The 13494-nt window shown below is 43.4% G+C and overlaps 1 protein-coding gene across 1 annotated transcript; it reads right to left on the bottom strand.

Moving 5' to 3' along the window:
- Positions 1 to 5550: 5550 nt before the first annotated feature.
- Positions 5551 to 7408, bottom strand: LOC113200710 (ribonuclease 8-like). Its single transcript, XM_026414234.2, has 2 exons — positions 7325 to 7408; positions 5551 to 6567 (listed from the first exon to the last, which is right to left on the bottom strand). The coding sequence occupies exon 2, from the start codon at positions 6525 to 6527 to the stop codon at positions 6021 to 6023; it is 507 nt and encodes a 168-aa protein (XP_026270019.1). The 5' UTR covers positions 6528 to 6567; positions 7325 to 7408; the 3' UTR covers positions 5551 to 6020.
- Positions 7409 to 13494: the final 6086 nt, after the last annotated feature.

Here is a 13494-nt window from a genome sequence, read left to right as displayed (position 1 = left end):
AACCCTTTGGATAGGAGTGGTCACAGATGGTACCATCAAAAATTAGTGGCCCTCAGTCTCCTGACTTCTTTTCATATCTTTGGATTCTTGGATTTATGGAGGGCAGAGCTAAGAAAAATTTCTCTTAAGTAAAGTTGTCTTAACAGAAATTCTATTTTTTTTTTTTTTTTAATGCTGGGGATTGAACCCAAGGCCTTGTGCATGTGAGGCAAGCACTCTACCAATTCAGTTATATCCCCAGGCCTTAACAGAAAAAAAATTTTTTAAGAGAGAGAGAGAATTTTTTAATATTTATTTTTTAGTTTTCGGTGGACACAACATCTTTATTTGTATGTGGTGCTGAGGATCGAACCCAGGCTGCATGCATGCCAGGCGAGCGCGCTACCGCTTAAGCCACATCCCCAGCCCAACAGAAATTCTTGATAGACATTTTTCACCTTTCCCATTGAATGCACCCTCTACCTCTGAAAATGATCTTACCTAGAAAAATTAACGCATATTGTCTTTTTGTATCTGATCTTGAAACTTACTTTTTTTTTTTTTTTTGAATAGGAGATTTTTGGGCAAGTGGATGATGAAGAGGTATTTGGCTTACTTTGTTTCAATCCTTTGTTCTGTCCTAGAAGTTGGGCCTACTCCTCTCATCACAGGTTTGACCTCTCCACATTTGACACCATGGTAATAAATACATTATTAAAAAAGTGCTAATGCTTCTCCAACTTTCCCTACAAGCCAGCCACTAAGTGCTTTATATGCCTCATTGCATTTAATCCATATAATACTCTTAGAAAGGTGGTATCTATGGATGAGGAAACTCCCATCTCCCTAAGTTAAGAGGCATTTCTGTCTTAGTGTATATATTTTTTAATTATGGTGATATCTTTTGTTACCTCTCCTTTGTAAACTGTGGGCTTTCTAGCCATGTGGGCTTTCTCATGCTTCTGTGGTTTCATGGATGCTACAAGATTACTGGCTTTGGAGTCTCCCAGAGGTAAACACCTAAGCAAAAGTTGTAATTGCTCTTCTTTCTGCCTCTTTTTTTTATTAAAAAATATATTTAGTTGTAGATGCATATGATACCTTTATTTTATTTATTTATTTTCATGTGGTGCTGAGGATGGAACCCAGTGCCTCACATATGCTAGGCCAGGGCTTTACCACTGAGCCACAAGCCCAGCCCTCTTTTTGCTTCTTGATGGTGGAATGGGGGAAGGAGGAGGACTTTAAAATGAGAATCTGAAGTCTTTGAGCACTTTGAAACCCAGTCATCCAGGAGCTCAGAAGAAATGTGGTGAAATGGGTCATGTTCTCCCAAAGAGAAACCCCTGGGTGTTGCTACTGTGTGCGCTTTTTGCTACCATAGCTCAAGTGTTCTCTCCTGGAGCCACTGACAACATAAAAAGGGCCAAAGAAATCAATGTGAAGAGAAGAGTCCCAATTTCAAGGGCATTTCCTCTTTCGACACCCTGCCCTTTCAGTCAGAAGCCTTCTCTTTACATTCATCCTGTTAGTTCTCTTCATAGTGTCAATGGCTCTTTTACTGCAGTATGTGGAGACTTTTGGGAATTAAGGAGCTGTAGAAGTCTCCTACCTAATCTGTCTCAGATAGTTAGTTGCTTTCCTAGGAAAGCCAGCTCACTTCTGCTCTACTTCTAGGGTTATGTTCTTTACTGGACTTCATTTATGCTCCTTGGATCCAGATTGAAGCAATTTTCTTTAAAATTATCTAGTCAAGGGTGGGTCTCAGTCCCCTGGATCCCCTGTCTTCCACCCACCTCCAGGATCCCACCCCTGAAACAGAAATCTTTCATAACTCATCAGTCTACTTTTTCATTTCTTTAACTTTCCCCTCCATTCTTTAACTTTCAAGTAAGAATGCTTCGAGGTTCAGCCAACCTGGGTTTTTGGCCCAAATTATTTTTATCTTGAACTTCACTAGCCAAATGTCTGTTTCAACATTATACCTGGCATAGCTAAACTTGACTTTGATCAAGATCATTTGAGGGAATGGGTAACTGTGAAATACAATGAGCTAAAACAGCAGTTTTGAGAACAAGGCAGGACATTTGGATTCACTGTTAACATCAAAGTGTCACTTTCAACTATTGGTGAAATATTGGTGAGATATTGCAGTGAAATTCCCCTTATGAACTTTTAAAAGTTTTAAAAATCTGTCATCAACTGGAAGTATAAATACATATTTATTATTATAAGAAAAAATATTTTGGCAGGGGTTGTGGCTTAGCAGTAGAGCGCTTATCTAGCACATGCGAGGCCCTGGGTTTGATCCTCAGCAACACATAAAAACAAATAAACAAAATAAAGGTATTGTGTACAACTAAAAAACTAATATTAAAAAAAGAAAAGAAAAATTATTTTAATAATTAATGGCTGTAAAAGCCTATAATAATATTATATATAAAATAATTCTTAAAATTTTCACATAATCAAAAAAGACAAAATTAGTTCACAGGTAATATAAATAATAGAGGAAAGTATGTTAGCTATATAACCTGAGGAAGAACTTTATGTACTTCTTGAGCCCAAAATATTTATAACAATTTAATAAATGATACAAGTGCTATTTAATTTAATGAAGAGCACATGGAAGAATAATAGAAATTATCTTGTAATTCTATCTATGATTTAATTATATGATAATATTTTATTTTATATTTTTAGTCCCTGGGATTGAACCCAGGGGAGCTTAACAACAGAGTCATATCCACAGCCCTTTTTATGTTTTATTTTGAGACAGAGTATTGCTAAGTTGCTTGGGAACTTGCTAAATTGCTGAGGCTGGCCTTGAACTTTTGATCTTCTTGCCTCAGACACCTGAGTCTCTAGGATTATAGGTGTGAGCACCCCATTGATAACCTTTTTAGAATACAATGGTGTATTAGCATTTATCATGTAAATAAATCAACCTTAAGAATCCTTAATAACTATGTATTTTGGAAGATTTTAATTCACTTTCATAAAGTAAGGCACACAGATCTTAAGTGTACAGTTCAATGAGTTTTCACACTGTAATCTCCATCTTTTCAGAAGACACCCCCATACCACTTCCCAGTTAGTACTTCCCCAAGGCTGTAATTATTCCAGCCTCTGTCACCACAGATTACCTTAGAACTTTTGTTTTTTGCATGTGTGCACACTTGTGTGCACCCATGTGTGTTCCTGGAGATCAAACCCAGGACCTTGTGCATGCTAGGTAAGTGCTCTACAGCTGAGGTATACTACAGCCCCACTTAGAATTCTTTTAAAGTGTTTAATAGTATTTAGGTAGTGAGTCAAGAAAGAAGTCCAATTGAATGTCTTTTTTTAGAGAGAGAGAGAGAAATTTTTAATATTTATTGTTTAGTTTTTGGTGGACACAACATCTTTATTTTATTTTTATGTGGTGCTGAGGATCGAACCCAGTGACTGGAGCATGCCAGGTGAGCGAGCTACTGCTTGAGCCACATCCCCAGCCCCAGTTGAATGTCTTTTCATTCTGTTAGGATGCACTGAAAGCATAATTTTAGCAAGTTCAAAATTTTGTAAGGAGGATGTCTATATACAAAACTATAATATCCATAAGAACAAGCATCAGTAAAGAATATAAAAAGAGATGTGAAAAAAGAATAAAACGAAGAGAAAAAATCAGGTGCCCACAAATATCTTGTCTTTTTATGCATTTTAGTTGCAAATTATCTATTTAGAATGATAAATGTATAGTATGGTGACTACAAGACTACAAAATAAGGATTTAAGATGAAACTTCAGATTTGTGTGAGTATTCCAGAAGCCCATTCTATGATGGCAATGCTCTGTTTCCAGGAAATATAGACTTTCACACTCAGTTGTGTGGCATTTGGCCACAATGTGCAGTTAGTGCTCCTCTACTTTCCAGCCTGTGAAGGCTAACTCCTCAACTTACTGGCCTCACATTCTGTCTGAATTGTTCAGTGTTCTGTTCCCCAAGGCTGTAATTATTCCAGCCTCTTTCTCTCTTTTTGGTACTAGGGCTTGAACCCAGGGGCACTTAACCAGTGAGCCACATCCCGAGCCCTTTTTAATATTTTTATTTAGAGACAGGGTCTCACTGAGTTGGTTAGGGTCTTGCCAAGTTGCTGAGGCTGGCTTTGAACTTGCTATCCTCCTGCCTCAGCCTTCCCAGCCACTGGGATTATTGGTATACACCACCTCGCCCAGCCTCTCCTTTCTTTTGATTATCCTCCTTCTACCTTCTCCCTGGTCTCTAGCAGGACCCTGCTTCAGGGCTCATCCTCTAACCCATGCATGGGCTTTACTTTAGTAGAATAAAGTCCTTGAGAAACTTGCATGGGGTATTTGCCCTGGTCTGCTATTTGTCAAAGCTGGATATTGCTACTATCACCACTATGACTCGTTGCCATTACCCATTTAAGAGTTTCTTAAATATCACTTCTAAATCTTCCTGCAATCCTGTTTGGTAGGTAAAACTATTTCCATTTTGCTTTGTGGACAGACCTGCAGAAATGTTCAGTAATTTGCTCAAGGTCACATAGCCAGGAACAACTGGGACAGGATTTACACCCACTTCTTTCAGGACACAAAGTTTTTTCGGGTTCTGGTTAGGAGTGATGGAGCAGGGCTGGGGAGGGATGAGTAGAACCCTCTACAGGGCTGGGAAGGTCTAGCAGTGTGATTGGGTCTGAAACAGGGTGGGCAGGGGACACAGTGCAGTTTGTTTGGGACTGTGATGAAGGAAGAGAGAAGGGGCTGGTGATGGTCAGGGATGCGGGCAATGCAGAAGGGGCTTTTAGGACTGAGCCAATATAAAGCCAGAGCATCTGTAGCTCTGTTCACTAGAAGCAGCAATGGTGGCTGCAGCCAAGGGGGACAAGGAGGCGGCATTTCCACATCTCAGCCCCTCAGTCTTGGGCAGGCTGCCAGCCCGGAGAGCCAGGGAAGCACTGAGGCAGGGAGATCATTATCACGAGGAAGGAAGCTCTGGCAGCTCCACCAGGCTGTTTGTGACAAGCAGGCTCTGGGCCACGGAAGTCCCTTAAGGTCAAGGGAAATGTGATCCCAGAACAGAGGGATGAAGCTGGGACACTCCCCTTACCCTATGCCTTCAGGCCAAAGGGATCTACCCAGAACCAGGCCCAGAGCCCAGGTCAGAATAGCAGTGGGCTTGAGAAGGGGGAGGGGCAGTTAGAGAGGGAGAGAGAGAATGAATCAAGATCCCCGGGCACCTTATAAAAAGATCTCTTGGCTGGAGAGGTAATGACCTTGATTGCAGCCAACACAGGGTAACTGGCTCTGTAGGACTCTCAGTACTCCTTTCGGCATGGGTGAACTCTAACCTACTTCTCCTCTTGTATCTGTTTTGGTCTGCTTTTATACCCAACTGGTTTAGTAGCACTGTGTTGAGATTTAGGGCATCAATTTTCAATTCCAGGTGCTGCTTCTAACCAATCAGACAAGCTCTTTAATTGATTAAGCCTTCTGAAATCTCAATTTCCTCGTCCATAAAGGAGGCAAGCAATCCCTGTCAGGATTCCTGTGGATATATTGTGAAAAGTGTGACGTGTTATATAAATATCATGTGGCATTTCTTTGTCTTCCTCTTTCCTTCTGACCCCCTCTCCCCATACAGGTGACCCCTACATCAGAGCTGGGAAGACTTCTGGTTTAGGAATGGAAACAGAGCTGTCTATAAATTCTATTCACCCCTTCTCCATTTATTTCCTCTCTTATCATGCTATCATGACAAGATGGGATGAGGGAGAGATGTTTAAAGGTATAGACCAGGGAACCTATGAACCTGAGTTTGCTCAGCCCCTCTCTTGGGGATAAGTTTCTGGGAAAACAGCAATTAAAAGATGAAAGACCATCTTCTCGGAGCTCAGCCCACCAACGTATCAGCCTCAGCTCCCTGTCAGCTTCTCCAAAGAGCCTGAACCAGGAAGAGCCCTCAGAGATGAAAGGAAGAGAACACTCTGGGTGGAGAAGGAGCCAAGGAGGATCGGTGCAGAGGCCTGGAGAAGGAATTAAGACCCAACCAAAGAGTCAGAAAGTCTGGAAACCTGAAGGACTTCATCCAAGTGCACTGGAACCAACTGAAATTTCTCAGAGTCCCCTTTCTGGGGAGGGTCACAGGCTACTATGTAAGGTGCATTCAGATGCTTCTCTTTGTACCTACAGTTCGGATACTTCCCTGAGGTGAGTGTACACATGGTGAGGGACACAGGTCCTGAGCTCTGGTGGCAGTTTTTATGGTTGTTCTTGCAGGTTATGTTGGCGGTCTGGCAGGTGGTGGCCACACTGGAGAAGGATTCATGCAGGAAGGTGTTGAGGTTTTTGCAGTGTTTTGTGAACTTGTTGACATGACCCATGGCTGAGTTGCATGCTTGCGGCTTGGGCTGCACGTGCTGAGTTTCAAACCACTGAGATGAGGTCATGTTCTTGGGCTTGGCACTGACTGGGGCCTCAGGTACCCACAGTCCCAGCAGCAGGAGCAGCAGCAGGGGGTAGAATCCTGGTCTGGCTGGTGTCATCTCTCCTGAGAGGACCTGTCAGGATGGAAGGCTGGGTTTGCTAGGAAGAGACAGCAGAGGTATTCAGAAGTATGCAGTTGAGAATACTGCCTTCCTTTATCTGCTTATTCTAGCTAGTCTCTCTACCATACCATGTCTCTCTTTTTCTTTATTTCTTTTTTTTTTGGTACCAGAGATTGAACCCAGGGATCCCTAACCACTGAACCACATCCCCAGTCCTTTTAATTTTTGAGACAGAGTCTCACTAAGTTGCTTAAGGCTTCACTAAATTGCTGAGGCTGGCTTTGAACTTGTGATTCTTTCTGCCTCAGGCTCCCAAGCCACTGAATTACAGGTGTGCACCACCAGACCCTGCTTACCATACTGTGTCTCCTTTCCTCACTCTGTCTCATCTCTTCTTCTCCCTCTGTGTGCCCACAGCTACTGTGACCCTGTCCCCTAAATCTATGGCCTCATTCCCCTTGTATCCCTACCTTCCAGCATTCTGTCCCTATTGCCTCTTTCTTTGTTCTGCCTTCTCTTCTTCAGGCCTCATCCTCCCTGTGTCCTCATGTTTCTGTGTCTGTGTCTCATCCCCTCCATATCTCCAACTCCAAATCCTCATGTCCCCATTGTTTTTCTATCTCATGCCTCCATCTTTAACATCACTGTCCCTCACTCTACTTCCCCCACCCCCGTGTATCCTCATCTCCCCTAACCTGAGTCCCTCCTTTGTCCATCTGCTCATTCTTCATCTGGTCAGAACCATCCTTCCTTCTCCATCCTTTCTTGTCACAGTATCTTGCTGCAGGTCTCACCTCCCTATTTAGTCCTTGCGTTGTGACTCCTGTTCAGGGGGCTGAGGCTGTATCCAACTCTTCTGGGCTGTCAGACCTCTGAGTGCCTCTGCTCACTGCTAACTCCTTAAGAGCCGATCTGAGCTATGCTGCTTCTGCTTGGGGGTGAACTGGAGAGCTTTCCTGGGGTGAGATCAGGAAATGAATCAGGTTCATGCCTCTCCACTTACATATCCTAAATAAGTGGATGCCTATAGAGCTGCTGAACCTGCCTAAACGTGTTCAGCAATGAGGAAGCTTGAATCCACAAATTCAAAGAGTATACAGTAATTGGACCCAGGCCACATGGTTTTAATGACTGTTTAATAAAGCACCTGATCAAGGTGTCAACCCAAATGAATTTCAGGGAGAGCTGTCATCTCTTCCTACATACACCACTGGTTCATGATTCAGGGGAGATTCAATCAGTGGTGTTAAGGATTGTTTTTGCTCTGACCCGAGGAACAGGTAGAATAGCTTAGAAGGTCAGTTTGTATGGTTTCGTGTCAGGCAGGTGTACGGCTTATCTTTTGGAGATGCTGGAGGAGACAAGGGAAGTGGATGACTCATCCCAGTCACAATGCTCAGCACCACCCCTGGAACTCAGCTGTGCTAAGATGATTCATTTCTCTGGGCCTCTCCAATTCCAGGTGCTGACCAAGGGCACCTGACTTTATGGGAGAAGGTGCCCAACACCTCTCATTCTTTCTCTTTCCCTCCCTATTTCATTGAAAGTTGCAAAACTTAATCATTACCCAAGTGATTACATTTGAAATGCTGCCCTGCCCCAGCCCTTTCTTCATGGAGTAATTCCTATTCCTCGTGATGGTTACAGCCTGGGTAGAGGCTGCTCCAGGGACTCCCATGACAGTATGACACTTCGACAGTCAGTCAGAAAAGCATCATCATCTGTGGAGGGGAAGGCCTGGGAAACCAAGATGAATAGTATTTTTGTTTTCAGAATTCACCTGTAAATAGGAGGTAATCTCAGCCAGGTGTGGTGGGACACGCCTGTAATCCCAGTGGCTCAGAAGGCTGAGGCAAGAGGATCGAAGGTTCAAAGCCACCAGTGAGACCTGTCTCAAAATTTAAAAAAAAAATATAAAAGGGTTTGGGATGTGGCTCAGTGACAGTGGCTAAGTACCCCTGGGTTCAGTCCCTCGTACAAAAAAAAAAAAAAAGGTAATTTCAGGTTCAGCTTTATTTGTATTGTCAACAGATATTAACTTCTATGTGGCAAGGTACTTGGGATACTTCTGTGAACAAAAAAAGATTAAAGTCCCTGCCTTTCTGGAGCTTACATTCCATTGAGGAAAGACATTAAAAAAATAAATATAGGTTGGGCGTGACGGCACACACTTGTAATCCCAGCGACTGGGGTGGTGAGATAGGAGGATTGCAAGTTCAAAGCCAGCTTCAGCAATGGTGAAGTGCTAAGCAACTCAGTGAGACCTTGTCTCTAAATAAAATAAAAATATGGCTGGGTATGTGGCTCAGTGATCCAATGCCCTGAGTTCAATCCTCAGTACCATAAATAAATAAATAAATAAAGCCAGGCATGGTGGCATATACCTGTAATTCCAGTGGCTGGGAAGGCCAAGGAAGGAGGATCACAAGTTCAAACCAGCCTCAGCAACTTAGCAAGACCCTAAGCAACTTAATGAGACCTTTTCTCTAAATTAAAAAAATAAAAATATAGGGACTGGAATTGTGGCTCAGTGGTAACATGCTTGCCTAGAATGCGTGAGGCACTGGGTTCGATTATCAGCATCACATACAAATAAATAAAATAAAGGTCCATTAACAACTTAAAAATATTTTTTTTAAATTAAATAAATAAAATATAAACAGGGCTGGGGGTGCTGGGGTTGTAAGTCAGGAGTGGAGCACGTGCTTCGTACTTGTGAGGCACTGGGTTCGATCCTCGGTGCCACATTAAAATAAATAAATAAATAAAGGTATTGTGTCCATTTAAAACTAAAGATATTTTTTAAAAAGGGGAGGCTGAGGATATGGTGCAGTGGTTAAAGTGCCCCTGGGTTCAATCTCCAGTATCAAAATAAGTAAATAAATAACTATACTTTGCTCAAAGTGATAATTACTAAGAAAAAAATATAGAACAGGATAGGGGTTGGTGGGCAGTGATTTTTGAGTAGGGTCATGGAAGTAGGTGACTCTGGGACAGAGACTTGAAGATGAAGAGTCAGTCACCCTCTGCTGGAGGAAAACTGTTCCAGAGAGAGACAGAGGGAGGGAGGGAGAGAGAAAGGAGTCCAATACCAGTGTTAAAGCACACAAGTGTCCCCCGGAGGGGTGGGGGCTGGAGGAATGGCAAGGTGACTAGTGTGGCCAGAGAAAGTGAATGAGGGGTTAAGAGAGGTGCCAGAGGCGGACTGTAGGAAGCCTTAGAGAACACTGGAAGGGCTGGGACTTCCACTCCGAGTACAATGTGGAGCCCCACAGGGTTGTAAGCAGAGGCAGGGAGGGCCTGTTTAAAGCACCACGTGGCTGCTGTGCAGATTATAACAGCAGAGAGGTTGCATGGGTGAGGACGAAGGATCTCTGGAAGAAAAAAATAGTGTTGGAGAGGTGAAATGCCACTAGGTGGCAAAAGAGAATCAAGAACAAGTTTACACAGGCCTTGGGCTCTTCGGGTTTGCCCTCAGCTAGGCCTTAGCTTCTTTGTAAAGGTGCTTGAATCTTTGCAGGCTGAACTTCTGGGTAGAGTATTAGCCCCTGCTGCTGTGGAAACACACATGCTTGGGGATAAAATCCATGTTTTAAAGCAGACTTTGGGCCAAATGCATATTAGCTCTGGCCAGTCCAGCCCTTGAAGTGGAGGCTGGGGTGGGAGGAGGGGGTAGAAGACTTCAAGCTAATTTGAATTCCTAGCCCAGTCTCCTTTCCACTTCCCATTCTCCTAAAGTGAGATGTTTCCAAACCACGATTTGAACTGCCCTCTGCTCTTATGTTTTCCTGTCATTATAATTATCCTAGCTTGCTCTTCAACTCCATTATGCTGGTCTCTCCAGAAGGCTGCTTTAGTGCTGTGTGCAGATGAAGTAAACAAGGTCCCACTGTCTCAGGTCAAAGGGAAACGGGAGTAAAGGTTTAAGTTTGCACATGAAAATCGAAGTAGAAGAGTTGAACCTACCATCTGTACAATTCGGGCTGAAACCTTTGCTTTGCTTCAGTTATTTGGTCAGAAAGAGAATTTTTGTTTGTTTACCTAAACTACCCAGCTTGCAAGATCTGCTTCACTTTGCACTTGGTGGAATAATTTTGCTGTTTTACCTTCACTGTATCCATGGGAGAAAGAAAAATATGAAGGAACAGATAGATATAAGACCAGCACTGGTCAGGGAGTCTTGCAGAGGGAGAAGGGACACTTAGAAGAAAAAAATGGTGGGAGAGAAGATGATGGGAAGAAAGTCCTTCATGAGAGCAACCTCTACTCCAGCTTCCTTCTCCCTCTGTTATCATGGTCACTGCTGTTGGCCTAACCTGTCCCTAGGCTTCTGTATATGTAAGTTGGGATGGGTGTTGTGAAAATCCTAATAGTGCCAGGTGGACCTCTGCCTGTGTCCCCCACAGGACAACAGCTGCTGTTTCCTCTGGCCTGCCCGGGGAAGGAGCCAGGAGGAGGGGAGAGAGGGCTGGGCCTGGACGGGTGCCCACCCTTCAGAGCCAGGCCTCTCTCTCTTCCGGAGTTCCACACAGCCTCTGGATACCAATAGAAAGCCCATGAGGGAGTTTCCCTCCACACAGGAGCAGATCCAAGTTCTGTTATCCTAATTTTGTTGATGCTTGGATAAATAAGGGTAATGGGATCATTTTCATATTTGGGGAAAGTGAAACATACAGCAAGTTGAGGTCAGATGCGGGACTCTGTTCGGGTCTTTGAATTCCCATGACCTTTCCTGGAACAGCTGTGGGTTTGAGGAGGCAGCATGACAGGAGGTTGCAATCCTTGGCTCCCAGACCTAGGCCTTTAGACAAGCCAGGGGGAAGGAGAGAGGGACCTGGTCTGGGAGTGAGCTGCTTCACCAGTTGGCTCAGTCTCATGAGTCCCGCCCCCCACTCCCCATTTATGTACAGAATAAAGTATAAATTCCTTAGCCTGAAACTCAGGCCTGCCATGATCTGGAAAACCTGTCTTACTTTTTCTCTGACTTTTCTCACACTTAGTGTGAGAAAATCAGACTGGTTTTCTCTCTTTTCTCAAACACAATTTCTCTCTCTCTCTCCCTCCTTCTCTCTCTCCCTCCTCCCTGCACCACTCTCCTCCTCCCTCCTGTCTCTCTCATTCTCATTCTCCCTCTGCCCCCACACATCCATGCAGGGAGGACTCTGGGTTCAATTTTCAAAGTTTGAGACAGGGTTTTGCTAAGTTGCCCAAGTTGGCCTCAAACCTGCAATCCTTCCGCCTCAGCCTCTGGAGTTTCTGGGATTGCCGGCATGTTCCACCACAGCTGGCTTTAAACATGCTTTTCATATCTTCTTTATCTCCACTTAACTCCTAACTACCTTGTGAGACCTGTCCCAAGGCCCTAGGATGATCACCCTCCTCTCCAGTAAAACTTTTTCTGACCTTCCCCAATTCAGGGAGATCTTTTTTATCTCTACATCCCTATAGCTCTTACTGTCTTCAAGAAGTATTATTTTCTGCTTTGAATCTTTGGTTATTTCTTCATATGTATTTATTATTTTCCTCCAACTTAGATCGTTGATTCTCAAAAGACTAGAACCACCTGTTATACCTCTTTTGCTCTTCCACAGGATGTACTGGAATGCCCTGCCTGAAAGTGACCCTAACTGATTCAACTTCTAGGTTAGAAGGCATCTACTTTTCCAGAATGATACCAGTCCTGGGTGGGATCACCACCAGGCCCCAGAGTTGGTGCATAGATTGGTGAACTGATAATGCAGTTCCTGAATTTCAGCCTCTGGAATTGAACAAAAAGGTTGAGATGGCTGAAGCAACCTTTTAGGTTCAAGGACTTTGAGCAACTTGAGTTGGACAGGGTGAAAGTAATGCCATTGAAATCATGGTGAGCCTCATCAGGGTGAAATCTCAGGGATCTCCTCAATCGCAGGGAAACACCCCCTAGCCTGTTGTTCTACAAAGGTTTACCATTGAAGAGGGGAGAAGAGGGTGTAGATGACTACATCAGAGGGTCATCTTTACCGGAAAAATAACTCAAGGTTATATTGTTTCAAGGGTGAACTGTCAGTACTTTTTGTGTGTGTGTGTTTGTGGCACTTAACCACTGAGCCACATCCCCAGCCCTTTTTTATGGTTTATGCAGAGACAGAGTCTCACTGAAATGCTTAGGGCCTTACTAAGTTGCTGAGGTTGGCTTTGAATTTGAGATCCGCCTACACAGCCTCTCAAGCCACTGGGATTATAGTTGTGTATCACAGCACCTGGCTGACCATCAGTACTTTTACTGATAGAAGAATTAGCACTGTTACAATCAAAATGGTTTAATAAAAGTAATTGTAAATTCCAGATGTTTACCAGTTTTAAAAAAATTTTTATTTTTTATTGCTGAGGATTGAACCAAGGGGGTGCTCCACCACTGAGCTACACCCCCAGTCCTTTTTATTTTTTATTTTGAGACAGTTGAGATTCTTCTGGGTTGGGGATATAGTTCAGTTGGTGGAGTGCTTGCCTCACTTGCACAAGGCCCTAGGTTCGATCCCCAGCACCACAAACAGCAACAACAACAAACTTGAGATTCTCCTGCCTTAGTCTTCTGAGTTGCTGGGATTATAGGAAGGTACCACTGTGTTTGGCTTAATCAACTCTTTTAAATATACAAGGTACAATTAAGTCTGCTCTTGTTAGGAAATTTGATTATGCCATTAACTAGATAAGAGCTTCTCAATCTCAGCATCATTTACATCTTGGTCTGGACAATTCTTTGTTGTGGCAGCTTTCCTGTGCAATGTGGGGTGTTTAGCAATATCCCTGGCCTCATTCCAGTAGCAACTCCCAGTTAGGACAAACAAAAGTATCTCCAGACTACCAAATTGCCCTGGTTGGGAACCAGTGAATTAGAATGTGATCTTGAACAGTCACATAATTAAGTTCTACTGTCTAGAACTTAGTTTCTTCATCTTTACGGTAATTATATGTAAAATCCAGT

This window comes from Urocitellus parryii, chromosome 6 (assembly GCF_045843805.1).
Source record: "Urocitellus parryii isolate mUroPar1 chromosome 6, mUroPar1.hap1, whole genome shotgun sequence".
NCBI classification, from domain to species: domain Eukaryota; kingdom Metazoa; phylum Chordata; class Mammalia; order Rodentia; family Sciuridae; genus Urocitellus; species Urocitellus parryii.
This window is presented reverse-complemented; position numbering and strand designations above follow the sequence as displayed.